This window comes from Euphorbia lathyris, chromosome 4 (genome assembly GCF_963576675.1).
Source record: "Euphorbia lathyris chromosome 4, ddEupLath1.1, whole genome shotgun sequence".
In the NCBI taxonomy this organism is placed as follows: Eukaryota; Viridiplantae; Streptophyta; class Magnoliopsida; order Malpighiales; family Euphorbiaceae; genus Euphorbia; species Euphorbia lathyris.
In genome coordinates, this window is record NC_088913.1 from 97536613 (window position 1) to 97559867 (window position 23255).

The 23255-nt window shown below is 32.9% G+C and overlaps 1 protein-coding gene and 1 pseudogene across 1 annotated transcript; one reads left to right on the forward strand and one right to left on the reverse strand.

The window, feature by feature from the left end:
* The first annotated feature begins 6161 nt into the window (after positions 1–6161).
* On the forward strand, positions 6162–13809 carry LOC136227303 (taxane 13-alpha-hydroxylase-like; annotated as a pseudogene).
* A 2117-nt stretch (positions 13810–15926) lies between these two features.
* Positions 15927–22938, reverse strand: LOC136227014 (taxadiene 5-alpha hydroxylase-like). Its single transcript, XM_066015743.1, has 4 exons — positions 22184–22938; positions 19953–20409; positions 17532–17716; positions 15927–16314 (listed from the first exon to the last, which is right to left on the reverse strand). Exons 1-4 carry the CDS (start codon positions 22772–22774, stop codon positions 16063–16065), a joined length of 1485 nt encoding a protein of 494 aa, XP_065871815.1. The 5' UTR covers positions 22775–22938; the 3' UTR covers positions 15927–16062.
* Positions 22939–23255: the final 317 nt, after the last annotated feature.

The following is a 23255-nucleotide window of genomic DNA, read 5'->3' on the forward strand; positions in this document are numbered from 1 at the left end:
ACTATTTTTGTAGGTTTCACAAGACACGCCTCGCGTGGAAGGTACTACGCCCCGCGTCTGTGCCATTTTCAGCCCATTCCGTTGATAATTTCTTCCACGTGGGCCAATTTCAGACTCGTTGACTCAATCATGCCCCGCGTAGACTGGAGTACGCCCCACGTGGTTGAGCTCCTAGAGCTTTTCATGCTGGATTGTGCCTTGGATGCCCCGCGTATGTCTTGGGATGCCCCGCGTGGTGGAGCTCCTGGAACTTTTGTCTTCAATTCACACTATAGACGCCACGCGCACTGTGACATACGCCCCGCGTGGTAGGTGTTGACCATGTGGGAACGCACAATTGACTGCCGTGCGGTGAGGGGCATTGTGCTACGCCCCGCATGCCGTCTCTCGCGCCCCGCGTGTCCTGTGAATTATTGCTTGATTACTTCTAACTTGTACCTGCAAAATACGATCTTCGAGAATCGAATTAGCTTGACGTTTATTTTTCTGAAATTAATCAAAAACTAAGGAAATTAACTAAAAACATAAAAATTATTTTTATTTTGTAATTTATTCAAAAATATACTATTTTTGTAATTAAACCTACTTATTAAGCTCGAAATTATACCGTAAATCACGCTAAAAGATAGGGACAGAATGTCCATATCAATACTCTCCACATCAAAGCCGATCCTTAAGGAAAGTTCATCGTTGTGGGTATCTATGTTAATGATCTTATTTTCATAGAAATGATGAGAAGATGTTGAATGAATTCAAGCACTCGATGATGGGAGAATTTGAGATGGAAAATTTGGGAGAAATTTATCATTTTCTTGGCATTGAAGTTTATCAATCAAAGAAAGGAATCTTTATTTCACAAAAGAGCCATGCAAAAGAAGTTCTAAAGAAGTTCAAGATGGAGAATGGTAATCTAGTCCTTCTACCATGTTTAGCATCTGTTAGACGAGGTGCCGCGGCCTAATCTCCCGAGTGGACCGGGGGGTGGACAACCTCATGGCGACGTAAGCGGTGATTGGCGCCGAAAGCAACCAATCGTGGAATCAAGCTGCTCGGCAGGACCGGAGCTCGGAGATATGGAAGAGTCGCCACCCACGAATGGGAAAATGAACACCGATCCCTTGCGGGAGACCGGTGTGGGTTCGGAAAACTTAGGTACGAGACGAGAAGGCTAGCTCCTTTCCGGAGAAAAGCTACTAGGCACCCCGACATCGCCCGGTTATGAACCACCGGCCTCCTACTCAACATGTTAGGCGATAACGGACTAATCGTATACTTCTTTAAGTTTAAAATTCATTTGAAACCCTTTTCTTTGTCTTTTTAGAAACCGTTTTGAGCATATATTATTGAAAAGCCACATCAGTAAAGAATCACCCATTTATGTTTATACATACACAGAGAGGGGGAAGAAAGAAGTGATTTATTTACACCCGTATTAAATGTGATGTTGTGTGTTCATTCTACATTAACTTATTTTTCCCAAAACGAGTTCATTTACATGGTTCGCACCTTAATCGCCGTTGGAACGATTTGGGTGCGTTTTAAAACCCCGTTTGATGAAATTTACCCGAATCGCCGTTGGAACGACTCGAGTATTTGAAAACGTTTGAGATAAAAACCTTTTAATGAGAAAACATGGTTTAAACATACAAGTCAATTTTATTTTGTACAAATTCTTTGAGAAAATGATTCAAAACTCTATTATTCACAAAGAAAACGATTTTAATTACAATGATCATTTAATCCACCTTTGGAACGGATTAAGGTTTTAAAACGTGGTGTTTTGAGAAACGATTTGGAATATTAACAAGAATGACTCTATTTATTTACATTATAAATCTAAAAACTCATTAGTTTAAATAATTCAATTGAAAACTCTCTTTTTGTGATTTATTTTCCCCACTTATTTAATGGACTCTTTACTAATTATAATTACCATAATAAACCCATTTAAACCACCATCCATACTCAAACAAAGTCCACTTGAAACATGGACCCATGATTAAGCCCAAAAGGATAAAGAAAGCAATTCTAACATATATATATATATATATATTTAAATCAAAAATAGAATATGAAAATAAAAGTTAATACAAAAGGAACTATATGTATATAAAAATAATAGGTACAATATATCTATACTTTGAAAATGTGAAAATAGTAAGTAAATCCTATAACTAAGAAAATAACATTTATCCAAAAATAATTTCATTCAATAATCAAGATAACCCAAATATCCCAAAACTATATATATGTATACATAACTAATATAGTTTTAAATATCAAAAATGACACATACTAATATTTATCCATTATTTCTCAAAATATCAAGTAACTAATATTCAAAACATAACCTAAATCAATAAAAAGGAAATACATATATATATACTTATACTCATATTGTAAAATAGAATAAAAATGATATACAAATATTCTAAAATAAATATATATGCTAAAGTTCTAAAATAATTTAAAAAGAACATATATTACGTAATTATACATATATATACTAAGGATCAAAAGCTTAAAAGTTAAGAAAAAGGGACTGAAATGGCATTTTTTACATTTTGGCAGATTTACCGACGGAAAATCCGTTGGTAAACAGCAATTAGTGACAGAATTGGTAAATTACAGCAGCACTCCTAAATGTTTCCAGATTTATTCAACAGCTTTAAATTAAATCTAATTCAATTGTTTTGGATTTTCGAACTACCAGAAATGGATCATAGTCGAAAACGGAAGTTCCTAAAACGACGTTTTTATTTTAAAACATTATCTGGAAATTTCTTTTAAATTAAAATGTTATAATTACAACGTTTTTGATACCCGAACTACCTTTTTATCGGATCACGGTTCGTATTGGGATATCAAAACGAGGTTTTTTATTTTAAAACAAAACCGAATTTTATTCAACATGAAACGAAAATTAAATAAATACGCTAATTAAATAAAATGTGACAAAATAAATAAATGACTAAATGAATAAAAACTATAGTATATAAAAAAAAACTAAATAGGAGAAGAGAATAAATTAAATAAAATAAAGAGTCTAGTCCTCGGATAATACCTTGAATTCGGTATCTGACAGTCGAAGCCGATTGATTCCACGAACCGCGAGCTTCCGTTTTTTTATGAAAAATTTAGTAAAAATTGAACTTAGAGAATTTGGAAATTTTCAATTTTTAGGAAAAAAAATGTTTTCTCCTAAAAAAATCAACTTCTTCTCTCTAGAAAAAATATTCTAGTGTGAGAAGCTCTCCCTTCCTTTTCCTCTTTCTTTCCCCCCCTCATTTTTTTTGCATGGGGATCCGTGCCTTTTATAGGTAATCATGTCAACTTTCGAATGTTTTTTTTCTTCTCTTAAAATCATTAAAATGACTTAATTGAGACAAAATTCAAAGTTGAATGATTTTATTGAGATAAATTAAAGTTGAGTGACCAATGATACATTTAACTCGTATTGTTTGGTTATGAGAAAGAAGGTTAATGTCTAGAAAGAGAAAGCTTTAAAAATATGGATTTTAAAAAGAGATAATGTGCAAAAATACCCATAATCTTTACATCTAGGAACAATATTACCGCTAACATATAAAATGATGGAATTTTACCCTTAACGTTGATAGCCAAGATCAATTTTACTCCTAACATTGACAAGTTGGATCAATTGGAGAAATTATTCATTAAATTGTCTTCTCAGTCATGAATCTTGTCATTTACACTTCACATATGCAACATTTTATCACTAATTAGTAACAGATCACAAAAATATGATTAAACATGAAAAATGAAAAAAAAAATACTGTATTTTGTATGAGTAGGACAAAAATTTCAAATATTTCACCAAATTTAAAAATATTAATCTTCAATTCTATTATTAAATTATAAAAAATATGAAATCTTTCTTTTTAGAAGTGCAATTAGTGCATAATAACAAAATACCTGCGTTTTATAATAATATCTGAAATTGACCAAACTTGTCAACGTTAGGAAGAAAATTGTTTTTGACTACTAATATTAGAAGTAAAATTGCATTATTTTAAACATTAAAAATAAAATTGCTTCTGCTGGTAAACATTAGTGTTATATTTGCACCTTATCCTTTTTTAAATATAAAAATTAGTTCCCAACAAATTTAATTTTTAGAATTTTAAGGTTATCAATTGTCAAATTGATAATTTCAACCTAAAAGTTTTAAAAATTAAAATTTGCAAATGGATGAGAGCTTCAATTTTTTTTCAAAAAAACAAACTATGAGGACTCATCTGCAAATCAGTCGTAAACACATGTATTATTTTTAAAATTATGCTTTTATTATTATTATTTTTTGGGTGTGACATAATTAATTATATATTCCCACACAATAGTGCAAGTGACCATACAATAATAGTTTGGATTATATTTACGCTGATCAACAACTCAAACGAATGAAAGCTGAAACTAATTTTTTATTTCATTTCTCGAGAAACTTGTCTTTACCAATATTTACATTATAAATTTGCTAGTGTGTGAGATCTCATATATATCAACGAGGGTCCTAAATGAACTAGGGATGCAAACCGAGCGGGCGGAGCATGGAATACATTTTCCATTCCCGTTCTCGACTGCGAATTAGATGGGAACAGATTTGTCTCCTATCCACGTCTTTACTGCGAATTAGATGTTATAAATTATAATATTTAAAGTATAATTTTAATTATAATAAGGAATAATTGAAGATTTCCCATTGGGGATTAACGTGACGGGGTCGAGGATCCTTACAGGACGACGATACCATCCCCATCCCCGCCCCATCCCTGTCACGGGGAATAAAATTATCCTCATCCCCGTTCCATGGAGATTCTTATTGGTGATTTCCCGTCCTCATCGGGACGGGTCACCGACGGGGACGGGGAATCCCCGCCCACTTGCATCCCTAAAATGAACCGAACTTGTATTTCCCTCGTTGATAATTAATTTATTATAAATTAATAATGAATTTAGAATCCTGATATTTAGAGCTCTAAAAACTGTAAATAAAAACCAACAAATTACTAATAATAGTGTTAATTTGGTTTTTCAAGATAATCTTATAATAAAATTTATTGATACTTTATTAAATACCAATGTTATCAGAACCGGACCGGATATCAAACCAGATTAATGACTGGGTCACGGGTCACTTGGTCGGACTGAATGACTCGGATTGGTCGAACCAGATGACGTAATAAATAAATAATATTTATATACATTAAATATATATAATTAATTTAGAATTATTTTTATACATTATATACTGTATATCCAAAATAAATGATAAACAACTTTTGGTTTGTTATTTTTTTTGTTAATTTGAGTCTTAAATATATAACGAATAAATTAAATTCAGAATAAATTGAAATATATCAACGTATTCTATGCCATAAGATCTTTTTAAAAATATATTATAAACTCAAAACGGATAAATGATGAATGAGAAATTGATACTCAAAGTGAACCACTTGAAATGGTTTGGAAGAAGATAAAATGAAATTAAACATTTACACATCACATAGGAAATAAATAAGAAACTTAACTAGTTTATAAGTAAATTGGTTTACAAGCCTTTAACCAATTACTAGGAAAAAAGCTCTCTCACGCGCCGGAGGTGCAATCGATTGACCATCAGGTTAGGGGCGTACCCGCACGACGTGGGCGACGTGAATACCGCACAATAATAAGGTACCATAACAGACCCGGGGTCACTCCGGGTCCCGGTCCAATTCAGTATTGAAATAACTGGACAGGCTCGGACCGGCTTCCTCACCGGTCCGGTTCGGTCCGAACCTGATAACATTGTTAAATACTCTAAAAACTATAAATTAATTATATTTCTAATATAAATAAATATTTTAGAATTAAAATTTTTATTTTTTTTATTAAAAACGTATGGAGAGTTAATTTATTTGGTAAAGACAATTTTCTCGGGAAATGGAATAAAAAAATTAAGGTCAGAGAGAATATAATCCAAACTAGTCATTTGCATTATTGTGTGGAAAATACATTATAAATTTCATCAGCTAGTTATTAATTAATTAATTAATTATGTCACACCCAAAAACATTATAATAATAAAATTATCAGATTCGATATATTATTAATTACAAAAACAAATGTAACTAACTTTCCTTACAACAAAAAAAAAAAAAACACCATGGACTTCATAAGTAGTCTGCTTCTAACCTTAATAACCCTGGTGGCCGGAGGAATATTTTTTAAACTCAAATCCACCCTACAACTTCCCGGCAAGAAACTTCCGGCAGGTTCGTTCGGGTTTCCGATAATCGGAGAATCCATCGGCTTTCTAAGGGCAAGAAAACAAGACAAAGTTGAAGAATGGTTAGGAAAATGGTTAGGACCCTTGTTCAAAACATCCTTGTTTGGTTCCAAGATTATAGTTGTAACTGGCCAAGTTGGGAGTAGATTTGTATTCCAAGGAGGGGATAATGGACTTTCTTGTCAGCAACCTAAGACTGTTGTTAAAATACTTGGAAAGAAGAATCTTTTTGAGCTTTCTGGATATCGGCATAAGCTTATCAGAGGAGCTATTGTTGGATTCTTCAAACCGGAAAGTATTCAGAGATTCGTCGGTCAAATGGATTCGATTGTCCGGCATCAATTGTTCAAGGTATTCTACTTCATTTATGACTTTCATGTCAAAATCGTGTTAATTCTATTGGATTAATGTCGATTTTGTGTTATGTATGTATCCATCATCAATTCCCGATTTCCCCCAATTCATTTAAAGAATTACTTAAAAATTTGAACCATTAGTTTTATCTAGAGGCGACAATTTTCGCGTTTGTGTCGTGTTAATTTCGGGTTATGGTCAAAATAAGTCAACTCTAGCCCAACTAAAAAAAATAATGTGTCAAAAACCGTGTTAACATAATTGGTTAATGTTGATTTCATGTTATGTTTTCGGATCAGATGTAATTTTAATTTGTAAATAGGTTAAATGCATTGTTGGCCACCGAATTTTTATGGTTGTCTAAAAATGGTTACTGAACTTGAGTTTGTGTTAATAAAATCATTCAATTTTGAACTTTGTCTTAGATGACTTCAAGAGCAAAAAGATATTGAAAAAGTAACGTGTTTGCCACATCAATAGTAGTCAACTTTTACCACTAACCGAAATGACACTTGTTGTCTTCTAGCTGAAACGTGGCTGCCACCTAGCTGACTTAAACGACACATGTAAATTAGGTGGCAGTCATATGTCGTTTGACCAGTTAGGTGGTAGATACGTGTCTTTTTAGTTAGCAGTGAAAGTTGACTATTGTTGATGTGGTGGTTACGTCATTTTTCCGGTGTCTTTTTGCTTTTGAAGCAGTTGGAGTAACTTAATTGAGATAAAATTCAAAATTGAATGATTTTATTAAGACAAATTGAAGTTGAGTGATCATTTTGAAACAATCATCAAAGTTTAGTGAGCAATGGCACATTTAACTCATTTGTAAATATATTAATTGTAACTTTTAAAATGTAGGAGAATGTCGTACTACTTTTAAATATTTATGTCATTTTTTCATTTATATGTTAACAGTAATCATCAAAAAGTAATCATTTATACGTAACAGTAATCATCAAAAAGTCTGTTATTATTATGTTGGGTGTCATGTATTATGTTTATAACAATATAGGAGGTTCGAATCGTGTTTGTAAGTAATAATTTTAATTTTATTATCTTTATTAATAAAGACGACATATAAAAACATGAAAGAATATAACAATAATGTTAAATGTTCGTGTCATTTTTAAGTTAGCATGTCAACTCTAACTCGATCCAAAAGTTTACGTGTACATTTTGGGTTAATCCAACACATCAGTCATGTTTGGTCAACAGAATTTAGCTGTTAGCTTATTACATTAGCTATTAGCTGATTCAACTAGCTGTTTATATAAACTCATTTGGTAAAACTTCGTTCATTACTAATAGCCGTTTTTGCAAAATGACAAATAAACACAGTTATATTTTATGGATATTTATTTTATTTTTTAATAATTTATATTCTTTTTTATGGATATTTATATTCACCGAACACCATTATTACATGTTTGACTAGTCAAAACCTCTAAAAGTGGTTCAAACCTTTAATTTTGCCTCAAACATCTCTTTTCCAAACATAGTCATTACCTATTAAGCTAAACTCAAACACTAAAATTGCGTGTCCATTTTGTGTTGTGTAATCGTTTCGTATATGTGTATACTTTTGCCATCTCTAGTTCTATCCTGATAAGTTTTCGCAATAGCTTAATTTGGAGTTAAGATTCAAAAATACTACTAATATTTTAACGCATTTTAGTTCGTCAGTAACTATTTTTTGGAATAAAAATAAGCGACGAAAATATTTGTCAACAACTTCGTAACGTAAAATTTTATGGAAATGATGAAATAATGACAGATTTTTTTATGTTTAGGGACGATATGTTTCGTCGGTAAATATTTTCAATATTTTCTCCCCAGAGTCGGGAGATAATGGCCCCTCCGTGACCCTGTAGTTAAGCCCCTGTATATTGGTTTATATTTGAAGCTGAATCAGATAAAATGTTATTTACTACAGGAACTTGACGGAAAAGATTCTGTGCATATCGTGAATTTGATGAAGAATATTACTTTCAATGTTTCTTGGAGTATATTTTTCGGGTTTCCAAACGGGAAAGAAAAAGATACAGAATTACTATTAGAAGATCTCGAGATACTTCTGAAAGGAGCACAAGCAATTCCTCTAAACTTTCCTGGAACTCTGCATTACAACGGATTAAAAGCGAGTGCCCGAATGAGGAAGAGGCTAGCACAACTTGTAGAAATTAAGAAAAGAGAAATTGAACTAGGTGTGGAAGATATCCAAGAAAGCATATTGTCATGGCTTGTTAACTTGAGGGATGAAAATGGGGAACCATTGGAAGAGGAAGAAATTGTTGACAATTTCTTACTTTTGATATTTGCTAGCCATGATACGGTAGCGTCTCTGACCACCTCTGTTATCAAACACCTTGCTCGAGATCACGAAACGTATAGCAAGGTTCTTCAAGGTAACTATACTATACTCCCGATGTATTATGTTATTCGTGGGTCGAATAAATAATTATATATTTTAGTATTTTGGGTTTATAAATTAGGGTTTACAAATTAGTATTCTGAATCAGTACGCTCGTGAGCTTTTCTGGCATCGAGCCAATTTCGAGCATAAAATTTAGCCTTGACGAGCTCGAGCCGAGCCCGATCTATCCCATTCTTGAGCTGAGCTGAGTCAATCATGCCCCCTGTTCGGTATCTGTTCGACTTGTTTACGCCCCTAGTTTATAGACTCTACAACAAAAACCACTTTTAGCGATATAAACTTTTGGCGGTAGGGGATGGTTTTAACCACCCCTAATCTGTCACCAAAAGGGACAAGAGCTATAGATTAGCGACGAAAATCATCCTGACTGGGTAGGAGGTAGGGGATATTACGCTAGATTTTTTTTTTTTAGGGATTAGGAATTATGGTTTAAGGTCTAGAATTTTATATAAATAATTATATAGTGTTATCTTAATATTTTTTTCTTTATGCTAAGTAAATTTACGACAAAAAGCACTTTGAGGCCTTTAATCATTTCGTTTTTTTTTGTGGATTGAGCTTGTGATCATTTATTTTAACACATTATATATTTTTTGCCACATTGAGCTCCTGCGTGCCAAATAGTTAGTTTTGAACATCTAATTTGAATTTAATTAAATGAGCATTGTCTGAAACTGTATTGTTGATAGTTTGAAATAAGGTATTTATGATTTCTCTATTCGAACGTAGGTGAAGTATTCAATTGGTTAATCAAGTTTCATGTTCAAAGTTAATTTTTCTGATCATCAGAATTTTAATGTAAGAAAAAAATAAAAATTAAATATTAGAGACTCAGTCCATCAAAATCAAAACGATTTATACTTAACACCTACTACATATCTAGTCAACTCACAAGTTAGATTAAGGGTCCGTTTGTTTTACCTGCTGTTTGCTGTTTCCTGTTACAGTTTGCTGTTTGAAAAGGCTGCTGTTCCAAAAAGCAGGGATTCCTTACTTTTATAAAAAGCTACTTTTCGGCTACAAAAGGCAAACAGGAGGTGTCTAACCAAACACCTTAAACTCTCATTTTCAAAGTGAAAAGGCAAACAGGAGGTCGAAAAGCAGCTACCAAACACCTCCTAAGTGGAAGGTAGAAAATGTCATAGATAATAATTATTATAATAATGAACACTATTTTTTTAATCATATATATCAGTTTCATCTTTTACGTGTATCAGAGGTAATAATAAGTACTCTCTCTGTTCCACAATACATGTCTTTTAATGCACACTAATTAAGAAGTGCAATTAATTTTAAATAAAAGACTTTGTTATCCTTGTATTAATTGCATCCACTAGTAACTTTATCTATTCCCAAGATAAAAAAAATCAACTTAAATAGAGGTATATTTGGTAAAAGTAAATTAATGTGTATAGATTAAAGCAAGATGTCATGTATTATGGAATAAAACAAACTCTTTAGAAAGATATGTATTGTGAAACGGAGATAGGAAATACTATTTTTCTATACTTCTATTTATAGATATTTCATATTATGATATATGCAGAACAAATGGAAGTGATGGAGGCAAAAAGAGAAAGTAATAACAATGGAATGGTGAGTTGGAAGGAAATCCAAATGATGAAGTATACATGGAAAGTAGCTCAAGAGTTGATGAGAATTTCTCCTCCGGTCCCACTTTCCTTTCGGCAAATAACGAGAGACATTAATTTCGAGGGGTTTCACGTTCCTAAAGGATGGCAGGTACGCGTTAATTTATGTTAAAATCTAACTAAGGTTCTGATAACTGTGTCTGAACTGCTTGCTGGACCTTCCTAATATTGACCTGTAAAACAGAACCAATGTCAGAGAGGGATCGGAGTCCGACGAACCCACTCTGATGCTTAAGACAGTAGATGATTTTGGAATGGTTAAAGAGTATGACTAGTTGTGAGATAATAGTTAACGTATCGAAGTTTGTGATTATATCTATCTATATATAGTGTTTAGGTCGAAACCTTTCTTAACTAGGAGTCCTTTTGAGCTTAGGATCTCATTCTCCTGTAAGGAGTCTTGTCCTAAGAGACATCCTTTTGTAATACGAAGCTCTAGTTATTCTCGAACATTCTCTTATAGAGGGACCAAAACTTTTAAAACTTCCTGAAGACTTGCTTCTTCCCACGTGATGTGATCGTGTAAAGGGTCATGATGTTGTCATCCGTACGATGTCGTTTTACATGATATCATTTTCTGATATCATTTGTATAGGGAATATAATATAGGGACAATTTTTCTAATTTTTGGAAACAATTATGACCATCCTCAATAGTCATTTTCTTATAGTGTTTATCGGTGTTGATCAAAACAAGTTTGATATAGGCACCGGAAGTTAAAGATGTAATGAGAAAAACCATAGATTTACGTTTCGGTTAATTTTGACTACCTCCACAAATTAGTAGCACATAATTTATTAGTAATTGATAAATTGGTACAACAATCTTTTAATGAAACCCAATTACGCATGGAGTCATTGATGGCTTAATATATTATTAATTAGCTATGTGTACTTGCCTAGAAAAGTGAACAAAGCCTATATACTTTGAAAACGTAGAAAACGTCATATTTACTGTTTAACTTGCTTAAAGTGATATGTTGACCATATAAACTTTATTAAAATGACATTTTGTCCCTCACATGATCTATTTCTCCGTTATGAACTTACATAAAATGATGCATATTTTTAAGGGTTAATTTTATATAAGTGCTTTGTGGTTTCACTTTATTGTAGATAGGTTCTTGTGTTTTGTTTTTGAGCAAATAAAGGATTGTACTTTTCTCCGTTTACAGAATTGAGGAAGAGACACAAACGGAGTCAGAATCGATGACACGTTCAAGGGCAATTTTGCCATTTTAAAAAATCAGTATATAAATTTGAAAGGTTAATATATACCAATTTTTTAAAATGGAAAAACTGCCCTTGGACACATCATCGATTCTGACTCCGTTTATGTCTCTTCCTCAATTCCGCAAACAGAGAAAAGTACAATCCTTTATTTGCTAAAAAACAAAGCACAAGAACCTATCTGCAAAAAAAAGTGAAACCACAAGTCACTTATATGAAATTAACCCTATTTTTAACTTTTGTTTCTAATCTTTGCACAAACTGGTTATAGTAAGTCATTACAGATTCATTTGACTTAGACCTGTCCATGGGTCCGGATAACCGCCCGCTCTGCCCGCCCAGACTCGTGTCTCTTGGACCGGGCTTGGAAAATAAAACTTGTTCATAGGTCTAGTCTAGTCCAGGCCCGCTAAAGCCCGCCTATTTTTTGGGCGGGCTTGGGATTAATAAAAATAACATGGGCCGCTCCAGCCCGGCCCGTCTATTATTAATTAATAAATATATATTTATATATTAATTATTTATTTTTACGAATAATTTTTTATTTTTTATTTTTTATAATTAATAATTTTATATTTATATTTAGCCATTTTTTTAAAAGAGGGCGAGCCTTGACGCAACGGTAAACGTTGTTGTCATGTGACCAAGAGGTCACGGGTTCGGGTCTTAGGAGCGGCCTCTTGCCAAATAATTTGGCAGGGGAAGGTTTGCTCTCAGGATACTCTTGTGGTGGCACCCTTCCCCGGACCCTCGCTCAGCGGGGACGTGTAGTGCACCGGGCCGCTCTTTATTTTTTATTTAGGTGGGCTTATATGAGTTGAGCTTGGGATTTGATTTTTAACCCCGAATCCAACCTGGCCTGAGCCCGCCTAAATTAATAATGGGCTTGGACCGAACATTTTCACTTAAAAACCCGATAGGCCCGGCCCGAGCCCGACCTATGGACATATCTAATTTTACTTACTAATGAAACTGCGTTGCTTTTAATTTTAAGATAAATACATGTATATTAAAAGTTTGTAAATACATATCTGAAATTTTATGCATTTGTAAAGACAGAATTTTCATCGGTCATTAGTAAGAAAATAGAATTTTAATGATTTTCTCAATTTTTATACTTTAAAATGGAAAATATTTTATATAAAAATATTTTTCTGATTTTCTAGTGTTTGTTTGCTTAGAAAAATAAGTTAACCGAAAATTTTAAGCTAGCTAATAGAAAAATATATGAGAAAAGCTCTTTTCAAAAGAGTAAAAACTGTTTCCTAGAACGACAACCACTCACAACTTCTTCCTGGTTTCATGTGTTGTAGCTAAACACCAAAAAACATTTTATTTTCGAACAAACAAATTTCCCTTACCAAATATTTTTGGTTAAACAAACTGGGTTTTATCCGAATGTTTGTCGGGTATATAAATCAAATCTGTACTTGCAAGGTTTTGAATTACAAGAACGTTATTATAAATGTGCGAATCTACAAGATTTATTTTTATATTTTATTCTTCATAATCTAATTAAGACTGAAATACGTTTACAGGTACTCTTGTTTCCTTCTAGTACACATATGGACGAGAAGATATTTGAAGATCCAAACAAGTTTGATCCATCGAGGTGATAATTCTTCAAAAGGCTATCCTCCATACACATATGTTGCTTTCGGAGGAGGACCGAGAATCTGCCCCGGAGCTGAATTTGGTAAAATTGAACCCATGCTTGTGATTCATCATTTCATAACAAAATATGAGTGGTATGAAATGATACCTAATGAACCCATGACTTATCAACCTATGCCTTATCCAGCCATGGGTCTTCCAGTTAGGTTTCACCTCAAGAATAATCATAGTATTTGAATATCAGAAACCTCATGTTAATTTCGTAATTACTGAATAATAATTATTTATACTTTAATTTTGTTTGATTTGTTATTTTGTTTATTCTAAAATAATGGGAGTAATTGTTGGGCATTTCTTAAAACCTCAGGGATATTTAGATGAAAATCATATCTGATTATAAAATTATAATTAAATCATATTATAAAACTTAATTGTTAATATGTCATTATTTTCTATATGTTACACATAAAATATGATTTTATGTTCTAATTTATAAATTTTAAACCACAATTCATAAATCCTAAACCCTAAAAAATATATCTTAAATCCCTAATTCATAAAACAGTTCTTAAAATATATAAAAAAACAAGGGTAAATAATTTCTTAGTCCCCTAGTTTTTACCTAACACATTGTTTAGTCCTATTTTAAAAAACACATTTTAAGGTCCTTATCTTTTGCCAATATTAACCATTTGGTCCGTTTGTCTAGTTTTTTTAGACTTGTAACTGTTATATTTTAGCATAAATAGACATATATAAAAATAACAGAGTAACATGGTCAACTTGTATTGTACTGTGGTTGTCCTAAAAGCTAAGATATGTTCGGTTAAAAATATATAAACATAGATAAAAGTACCACAGAGTTAATATCGGTAAAAGATAGGGACCTTAAAATGTTTTTCAAAATAGGAGGACTAAACAGTGTGTTAAATAAAAACTAGGAGACTAATAAATTATTTACCCAAAAAACAATGATTTTCTTAGTTTAACATTATTTAAATTAGTACTTGACATCAAATTTTAATTTCTGTGTAAATTTCTCAAAACTTTAATACTTTATCAAAGGTGTGTTTTAACGACAGAAAAAGAAATAAAACACATAAAACCATTTTACCATAAATCACTCCGCTAGATTAAGATTTAAGAACTTATTACATGTCTCCACGGAATGTGAGACGTTCCCATTGATTGATTTCTTAGGCTCGAGATTAGGAGATGATCGGCCAAATATACTAAATTATTGAGTCATTTTTAATTGAGGTGTATTTTTTGGACAACATGAAATTTAATTACCAAAGTGTGAATTATGGTAAAGTTTAGGTACCATTGATGTAATTTACTCGTCAAACTTGCATTGACTGGCTATTGACCAGTAAAATGTATTAAATTGTTCGATCATTGTTACTTCAGGTATATTTTTATGACAAAATGAAATCTAGGTATTAAAGTATGAACTAGTGTAAAATTTAAATATCATTGATGTAATTTACTCAAATTCAATATGCACCTTAAGTACTGGCATGGACAGATCTAAGGCAGGATCATATGGAGATTCGAGCATTCACTGGTCATCGCAAAACTCCATTAGACCTTTGTATCGAGTTTTAAGTTTTTTTAAGGTAGAGACACTAAAAAAGTTCAATTGAACCCTCGTAGATATTACAAATTCTTTCCCAAATTAACACTAAACATGTATATCCATAAAAAAAAAAAAAAAAAAACATTAAACATGTATAAGGTTTCTAACACTTAAGCTCCGTTTGGTACGTTGTAATGAGGTTGTAATGGAATGCTCATTACAATGGAGGCTCGTTATCATGTTTGGTTAGTCATATCATTTTTATCGTAATGGAATCATGAATATACCACTTAATTTTTCTTTGCAAATCTATGTAATGGACATTACGAACAAAATATGCATGAATCCTCGTTTCGATTAACCATTGTATTTTTATTATTAATGGCGAAGTACGAAAAAAACATGAAAACGAAAAAAAAATTCGAAAAAGAGAAAAACGTTAAAAAACGAAAATGAGAAAAAAAATACAAAAAATCGAAAAAATGTGAAAATCGAAATACGGGAAAACATGAAAACGAAAAAGGAAAAATGGGAAAAATTGGAAAAGAGCAAAAACGAGGAAAACAACGGAAAAAGGCAAAAAAAAAACATGAATACATGGAAAATGAAGAACGAGAAAAACACGAAAATTGAGAAAAAAAAATGGAAGCAAAAATGAGGAAAACAATGAAAAACAGGAAAAATGTGAATAACGAAAGAAAAAACGAGAAAAACACAAAAAAAAATATGAAAATTTTATTTAACTGAATAAACATACATATTGTAATGATAATTGCACTTTATTAATTTTATTAAAATTTGTCAACCAAACATGGTAATAGAATCGTTATTTCACTATATTACATTACACATTTGATTACATTACAATTTTGATTACGTTACATTACAACGTACCAAACGGACCCTTACAATTAATGATTATTCTTGAAGTGAAATCTCACCGGAAGACCCATGCTTGGATAAGGCATGGGATTAATAGTGATAGATTCATCCGGTGCCATTTCTTTCCACTCATATTTTGTTACGAAATGATGAATTACGAGCATGGCTTCGATTCTACCAAATTCGGCTCCGGGACATATTCGTGGTCCTGCTCCGAACGCAAGGTATGTGTATGGAGGATAATTTTTCTTAGAATTTTCAAATCTTGATGGATCAAACTCCTTTGGATTTTCAAATATGTTGTTGTCCATATGTAAACAGTGGTGGAACCAGAATCAAATACTCAAAGGGTAATGTTTTATAACTAAACATTAGGGACGGATGATTTCGCACTGAAATCCATGACAGATTGTGAATAATATATAACTATTAATGGAATATTTACTTTTTGTGACGGAAATTTCCGTCAATAGTTTATAATTTTTTTAGGATAAGGTGCTAAAATAAACCTGAGGTTTACGGTCAGGGGCAATTTTACCCTTAACATCTAAAATGGTACAATTTTGCTCCTAACATTGCCAATCAAGAGCAATTTTATCACTAACGCTGACATGTTGGGTTAATTTGAAAAATAATTCATCAAATTGTGTTCTCAGTCATGAATCTTGTCATCTACACTTCACATGACATCATTTTATTTCTAATTAGCAACAGATCACAAAATATGATTAGCCATGAAAAAAATTAAAAAATATATTGTATTTTGTACGAGTTGTATAAAAAAATTCAAATATTTCGCCGAATTTAAAAATATTAATCTTTGATTCTACTATTAAATCATAAAAAACATGAAATCTTTTTTTAAAACCAACGAATATGCAAATGGTGCAGAATAAGGAACACAATATATGTATGTTATAATGATGTCTAAAATTAACCTAACTTGTCAACGGTAAGGATAAAATTACTCTTGGCTGCCAACATTAGGGGTAAAATTACACCATTTTAAACGTTAGATGTAAATTTTTTTCTGAATATAAATCTTAAGAGTAAAATTGCTCGTGGCCGCCTATTAAAGCTAAAATCACTATTTTAAACGTTAGAGGTAAAATTTCTCCTAACTGTAAACATTAGAGGCATATATACACCTTATCCCTAAATTTTTTTAGGGATAAGGTACTAAAATAGACTATGGTTTTTAAGGAAGTATCAATTTATTAGGCTCCACGTATAACATAGCACTAATATATGCTTAACGTTTAAAAATGTGTACCAATTTAGGCCTAAAAAACGGAACGTGACACGTCAATTGATACTTATCCAAAAACCATAGCTTATTTTAACGCCTTATCTCTTTTTTTCATGGTTTATACATGGAGTCGAAGGAACAATGGATCCTCCTGACTCCCGTGTCCCTTCGGGACTTCCCATGAATGTGTTTGAATCTTAATTAATTAGAAAATTGAAGAATTAAATAAAATTAAGTTAATTGGCGTACCTGCCATCCTTTCGGAATGTGCAATCCCTCGAAATTAATGTCTCTAGTTGTTTGTCGGACGAAGGATGGAAGCGAATGACGTAATCTCATCAACTCTTGAGCTACTCTCCATGTATACTTCATCATTTTGATTTCCTTCCAACTCACCCTTCCATTTCTTTTAGCCTTCATCACTTCCATTTGTTCTTCATATCATAAGTACATAAAATTTAGGATAAAATATACGTGGTGTACAACTTTTAGCGTTTTCATATTTTGGTGTATAACATTTATTTTTACATACAATCTCCCACTAAAGTGTGCAACAAGTAAAAATGACCAGTCAACCCTGTCCAACCGAGTAAATTACATAGATGGTGTACAACATTTATCCTGTTTGGTGTATACCTTCATTTTTTTCACATAAAACTCCACGGCGTTATGGTGACATCCCACTCAAGTGTATAATAGGTAAAAATGACTGGTCAATCCTAGTCTATCTATTACATCACCAATTTTTAAACAAAAATATGACTCGCCCATCTTCTTCAACCCATTTACAAAGAAAATGTATTTTTTAAGTTCTTAACTCCATTCATAGGCTGAAGAAGATAGGTGGGTCCCCAAGTAGAGAACACAAACTAGAAGAGCTTGACTGCCATAGATGAACAGTAATCCGCGATACAGGTTCAGTTACAGGTTCCCTATCTTGCTTACTTGTCTACAAAGAAAATATATTTTTTCAACTCATCTTCGAATGGAGTCAAGAACTTAAAAAAAAAAAAAAAAAGTTGAATACCTTCTAAGTCTCCCAGTTGTTTCAATACTGCAACTGACATTTGAATTTAGACTTGTGATAACTAACCCCCTCAACTTACTTATTGGGAACAAATAACTCATCAAGTTGCTTATTTGGAACAAATAACCCCTAAAACCAAAAAAAGAAAAAAAATCAACATAATATTACATCAGAAATAAAATTACTGAAACATTAATTAAGGGGCAAAAAAAACTCTCGAAATCACAAATATTAACCTATTTGAGTGGTTATTTGTTCCAAATAAGCAATTTAAGGGGGTTAGTTGTTACAAGTCTAAGAGGGTGTTTGTTTACCTACTTTTCACCCCCTGTTTGCCTTTTCATTTTAAAAGGCAGAATTTTAGGTGTTTGGTTAGGCTTCTCCTGTTTGCCTTTTACATTTGAAAAGCAGCATTAAGTGTTTGGTTAGTGACCTCCTGTTTGCCTTTTTACACCTGAAAAGCGGCCTTTTACAACAGGAACCAGCAAACAGCAAATCTTAACAGCAAACAGCAACAGTAAACAGTAGGTAAAACAAACGGACCCTAAGTTCGGATGATCAGTTGCACTATGGAGACAACTTGAGGGGGGCTAGGAAGGTATTAAGCCTTAAAAAAATATTTTCTTTATAAATGGATTGAAGAAGATAGAAAAGTCTCTTTCTTTTCTTACTAAAAATTGGTGATGTGAGCATAGAGGTGTCAAAATGACACACGACCCGATTACACGACACGAACACGACACGGATTTTTAGTGTTAGTGTTGAGCTTAATAGGTAATGGGTCATTTTTGGGTTGACACGAAACTGACACGCTAATTTTTGAGTTGGGTTAGTGTTGATATGTGAACCCGAAAACGACACGAAATGACACGGATATTAAAAATTATTATTATATTCTCTCGTGTTTTTTATGTCACTTTATTAATAAAGATAATAAAATTATAATTATTAATTGCAAATATTGATTTGAATTTCCTAAATTGTTATAAACACATTACATGACCTTCTAACATGATATTATCGAACTTTTCGATAATTATTGTTAACATACTAATCTAAAAATGATATAAAATGTTTAAAAACAGTACCATATCTTCTTATATTTTTACGAGTTATTATTAATATATATGCATAACAAAATTACATGTAACTCGAAAACACGACACGAAATCGACACTAACCCGAACAGGTTAACACAACTTTGACACGAAAGTTTTTGGGTTGGGTTTGGGTTTACTCTTTTTGACACGAACCCGAAATGACACGACACGAACACGACTCGAACACGATAATTGTCAGGTCTATGTGAGCAGGTTGATTAGGGTTGACTGACCTTTTTACCTGTTGTTGACTTTAGTGAAATGTCGCCATAAGATTGTAGAGTTTTGTGTAAAAAAAATAAAGATTATGCACCAAAGTGTTAAATAGGGTAAATGTTGTACACCACGTATGTAATATATCCAAAATTTTAGGGACTTTAAGACGAATTAGATAGACATATGACATGTTTGACACGATTATCATTTGTAGCGCATTTATATCACATATTACAACATGAAATATATCGATAACATAACACGATTATAACACAATTCGAATTCCCGAACAATAATAAAGTTAGTTCGTTGAGATTGAATACGTACCTTGAACCACCGCGTTATACACCTCCTTATCTCTAGAGAGGTGTCTAATGAAAAGGGTCAAAAGAACTGCTACAGTATCATGGCTAGCCAAGATCAACATCAAGATGTTATCAAGAATCACATCTTCAGCCAATGGTTCACCATTTTCATCTCTTAGATTAACAAGTTCTGAGAGGAAACTTTCATTGGTTTTCACTTCCATTTCTTGTTTCTTGATCATGACAAGTTCTGATAACCTTTTACACAGTCTAGCCCTAGCTTTCAAGGCATTGTTATATCCAGTTCCAGGAAAATTCACTGGAATTGACCTTAGTCCTTTCATTATTATTTTAAAATCTTCCAACACTTTGTCTTTCTCTATCCCATCTGGAAATCCAAAAAATGTACTCCAAGCAATACTGAATGCAATCTTCTTCATTAGATCTACAATCTTTATGGAATCCTTTCCTTCAAGTTCCTGCGAAGGTTAATATATATGTATGATTCAGCAGCATAATTAAACTGGTAGGATATATGCGGGTAATATTATTCTTGTACCCTGAATGATGTGAGAGATTAATATAAGATCTACGATTGGGCCTTAACTCGGGTTTTTAGTTCAATTGGTTCTATGACATGGTATCATAGCGAGCTTAACCAAGTGGTCTAGGATTCGGCTCCTTGCAGTCCTATTTGTTGATTTAATTGCAGGACATGGTAATATGAGTCTGTGTTTGTGCAGACATTCACGTGTGGGGGTGTCAGATATTAATATGAAGTATACCATTAACTATCAGCTCCAGCTCCAGCTTTTAGGGATAAATGAGATGGGATAAGGAAAAAAAATCTAAAATCAAGTTCCTTCAAGTTCCTTAAAAAATCTTTATGGAATCCTTTCCTTCAAGTTCCTGCAAAAGGTTATGTATGTATGATTCAGCTGCATAATTTCAGTCTCAGTTAGGGATGAAAACGGGCAGGATATTCGTGGATAATGTCGTTGTCGTACCCTGAATCAAACATGTTTTATTGACATGGGTTCTAGTGATGCTCTCTGGTGATCTATGGTGCTCAATTAGCAAAAAAAAAAATAAAAAAATAAAGCTCTGCAGATAGTTTCTCTATAATTTTAGGTATGTTTAGGTGACTAATGGTTGCTCAAGCCCCTCACCCCGCTTGTATCGTCCTTGCTTGTCTTGTTTGATTACCCCAATGGATATGCATTCTAAATCTCATTCTTATCTCATTTAATTCATAGGTATCTATACCCCTAGAGTCAATTTGGCGTACGAAGAGCTAGAAAATTTAAAATATCCAACCTAAAAGTGGTGAACATCTTCGTTTTTTTATAAGTCCAATGCTAATTTTAACGGTAACAAGTTGGGAATCGCTATAGGACTACCGTCCCGATCTATCCCTGAGAATGGGATACTTTTCCCCCATATCTGACCCTATAAAAATGTATATTGGAGATTCCTGGCCGTAATGGTGTGCGACTCAATAAGTATAAGTACCGCCCGCTCCATTGACAAGTCTAATTGGATTGTATCGGATACTCATGAAAACTCGTACCCATTACCATTTCTAATGTCAAAAAACGAAAAGAGTGTATTTGATAAGTACCTTAACATTAATGGGTTGGGTATATCATATGGGATGGTGATAGCTTTTACCGTCCCCGATCCATCCCTAAAAATGATGATAAGTTTTTCCCATATCTCACCCTATGAAAATGCATATTTGGGGATTCCCGACCCTAATGAAAGAATGCAACAAGACCCAATCAATATAGGTATTATCTGCCCCATTAACAAGTCTAATTAGTTTCCGAGCAACATACTCATACTCGTTAGCACCTCTAATGGCAACGAATAAACGAAAAGGGTGCATTTAAGAAGTCTAAGTTCCCGTGCAACATAGTGGTTAAATTGTGCCGGATACTCACAAAACCCGTACCTCTTAACAACTCTAATGTCAATGAATAAACGAAAAGGGCGTATCCATTGATAAGTCTAATTAGTTTGCGTGCAACATACTCATACTTTAGCATCTCTAATGTCAACAAATAAACGAAAGAGTGCATTTAATAAGTCCAAGTTCCCGTGCAACATAGTGATTGAGTTGTATCGACTTAAAATGGGTAAAGTTCAGTAGTCATAAATGTAAGATTATATCGGATAGTCACGAAACCCGTACCTGTTACCATCCCTAACATCAACAAATAAACAAACAAAAACGGTGTATCCGATACGTACCTTGAGCAATTCTTTCTCAACTCTCAAATCAATTTGAGAAACAAATCGTTGAATACTCTCCGGTTTAAAAAACCCTAAAATTGATCCTCTGATAACCTTATGCTTCACTCCGGTCAGCTCAAACAGATTATGTTTCCCAATTATATTCACAACAGTCTTAGGTTGCTGATAAGAAATTCCATTATCTCCACCTTGAAAAACCAGTCGGCTTCCAATTTGACCAGAAAGAACTACAAATTTGGACCCGAATAATGATGTTTTGAAGAACGCACCGTACTTTTTTATACGGTTTTCTAACCATTCATCAATCTTGTCTTGTTTACATGCCCTAAGGAAGCTGATTGATTCTCCGATCACCGGAAATCCGAACGAACCAGCCGGAATTTTCTTGCCTTGAAGATGTAGGGAAAGTCTCAGAATAGAGTAAAGATAGGCTGCAATGAGAGTGATCAGTGTTAGGAAAGTTATTGTGAGGGTTAATGGTGTTTGAAGTGAAGAAGATGAAGGTGAGCTCCATAGGGAATCCATGGTGTTTTTACAGTAATTTAGGAAAATGTTGTTGATATTCTTCTCTACTAACTGAGTAATCATGGGTAAATTACACCATGGTACCGAACTTTGCCCATTTTAACATTGGGGTAAATTACACCCATGGCCACTGAACTATACTTATTTTCACATTGTGGCCACTGAACTTCAATTCTTCCCGGTATGGCCACTGTACTTTACATTTTGTTACACCGGTGGCTACTGTCACCTTTTTTACCTTTAACTCTTATTTTTGAACGGTTTTCTCTCTCATTCCTCTCTTCCAAAACCTAAAATACCAATTTTATCCTTTTATTTCAATATATATAATATATTCTGTATGTTTCTCTCTCCTCTTTGTCTTTTTTTTTCACGCTCCCCGTTTCTCTCTCTATCTTTCACAGTATGTTTCTTCCTCTTTCACTGCTATCGCTCTATCTCCACTTTAAACAAAAAAAATTAAAATCAAGGGTAAAAAAGGCATAAAATCAGAGTAACACAGATTCAATTAGAATTTAATAATAGAGAAAGAATAGAGATTTGT

Bases quoted from the DNA above. Each gene is read 5' to 3' on its own strand.
- LOC136227014 (XM_066015743.1), bottom strand. From the start codon at position 22,774: ATGATTACTCAGTTAGTAGAGAAGAATATCAACAACATTTTCCTAAAT. The intron at 20,410-22,183 runs GTACGTATCGGA...TAACCTTCGCAG, and splicing joins TTGAGAAAGAATTGCTCAAG to GAACTTGAAGGAAAGGATTC. The intron at 17,717-19,952 runs GTACGTATTCAA...TATGATATGAAG, and splicing joins GTATAACGCGGTGGTTCAAG to AACAAATGGAAGTGATGAAG.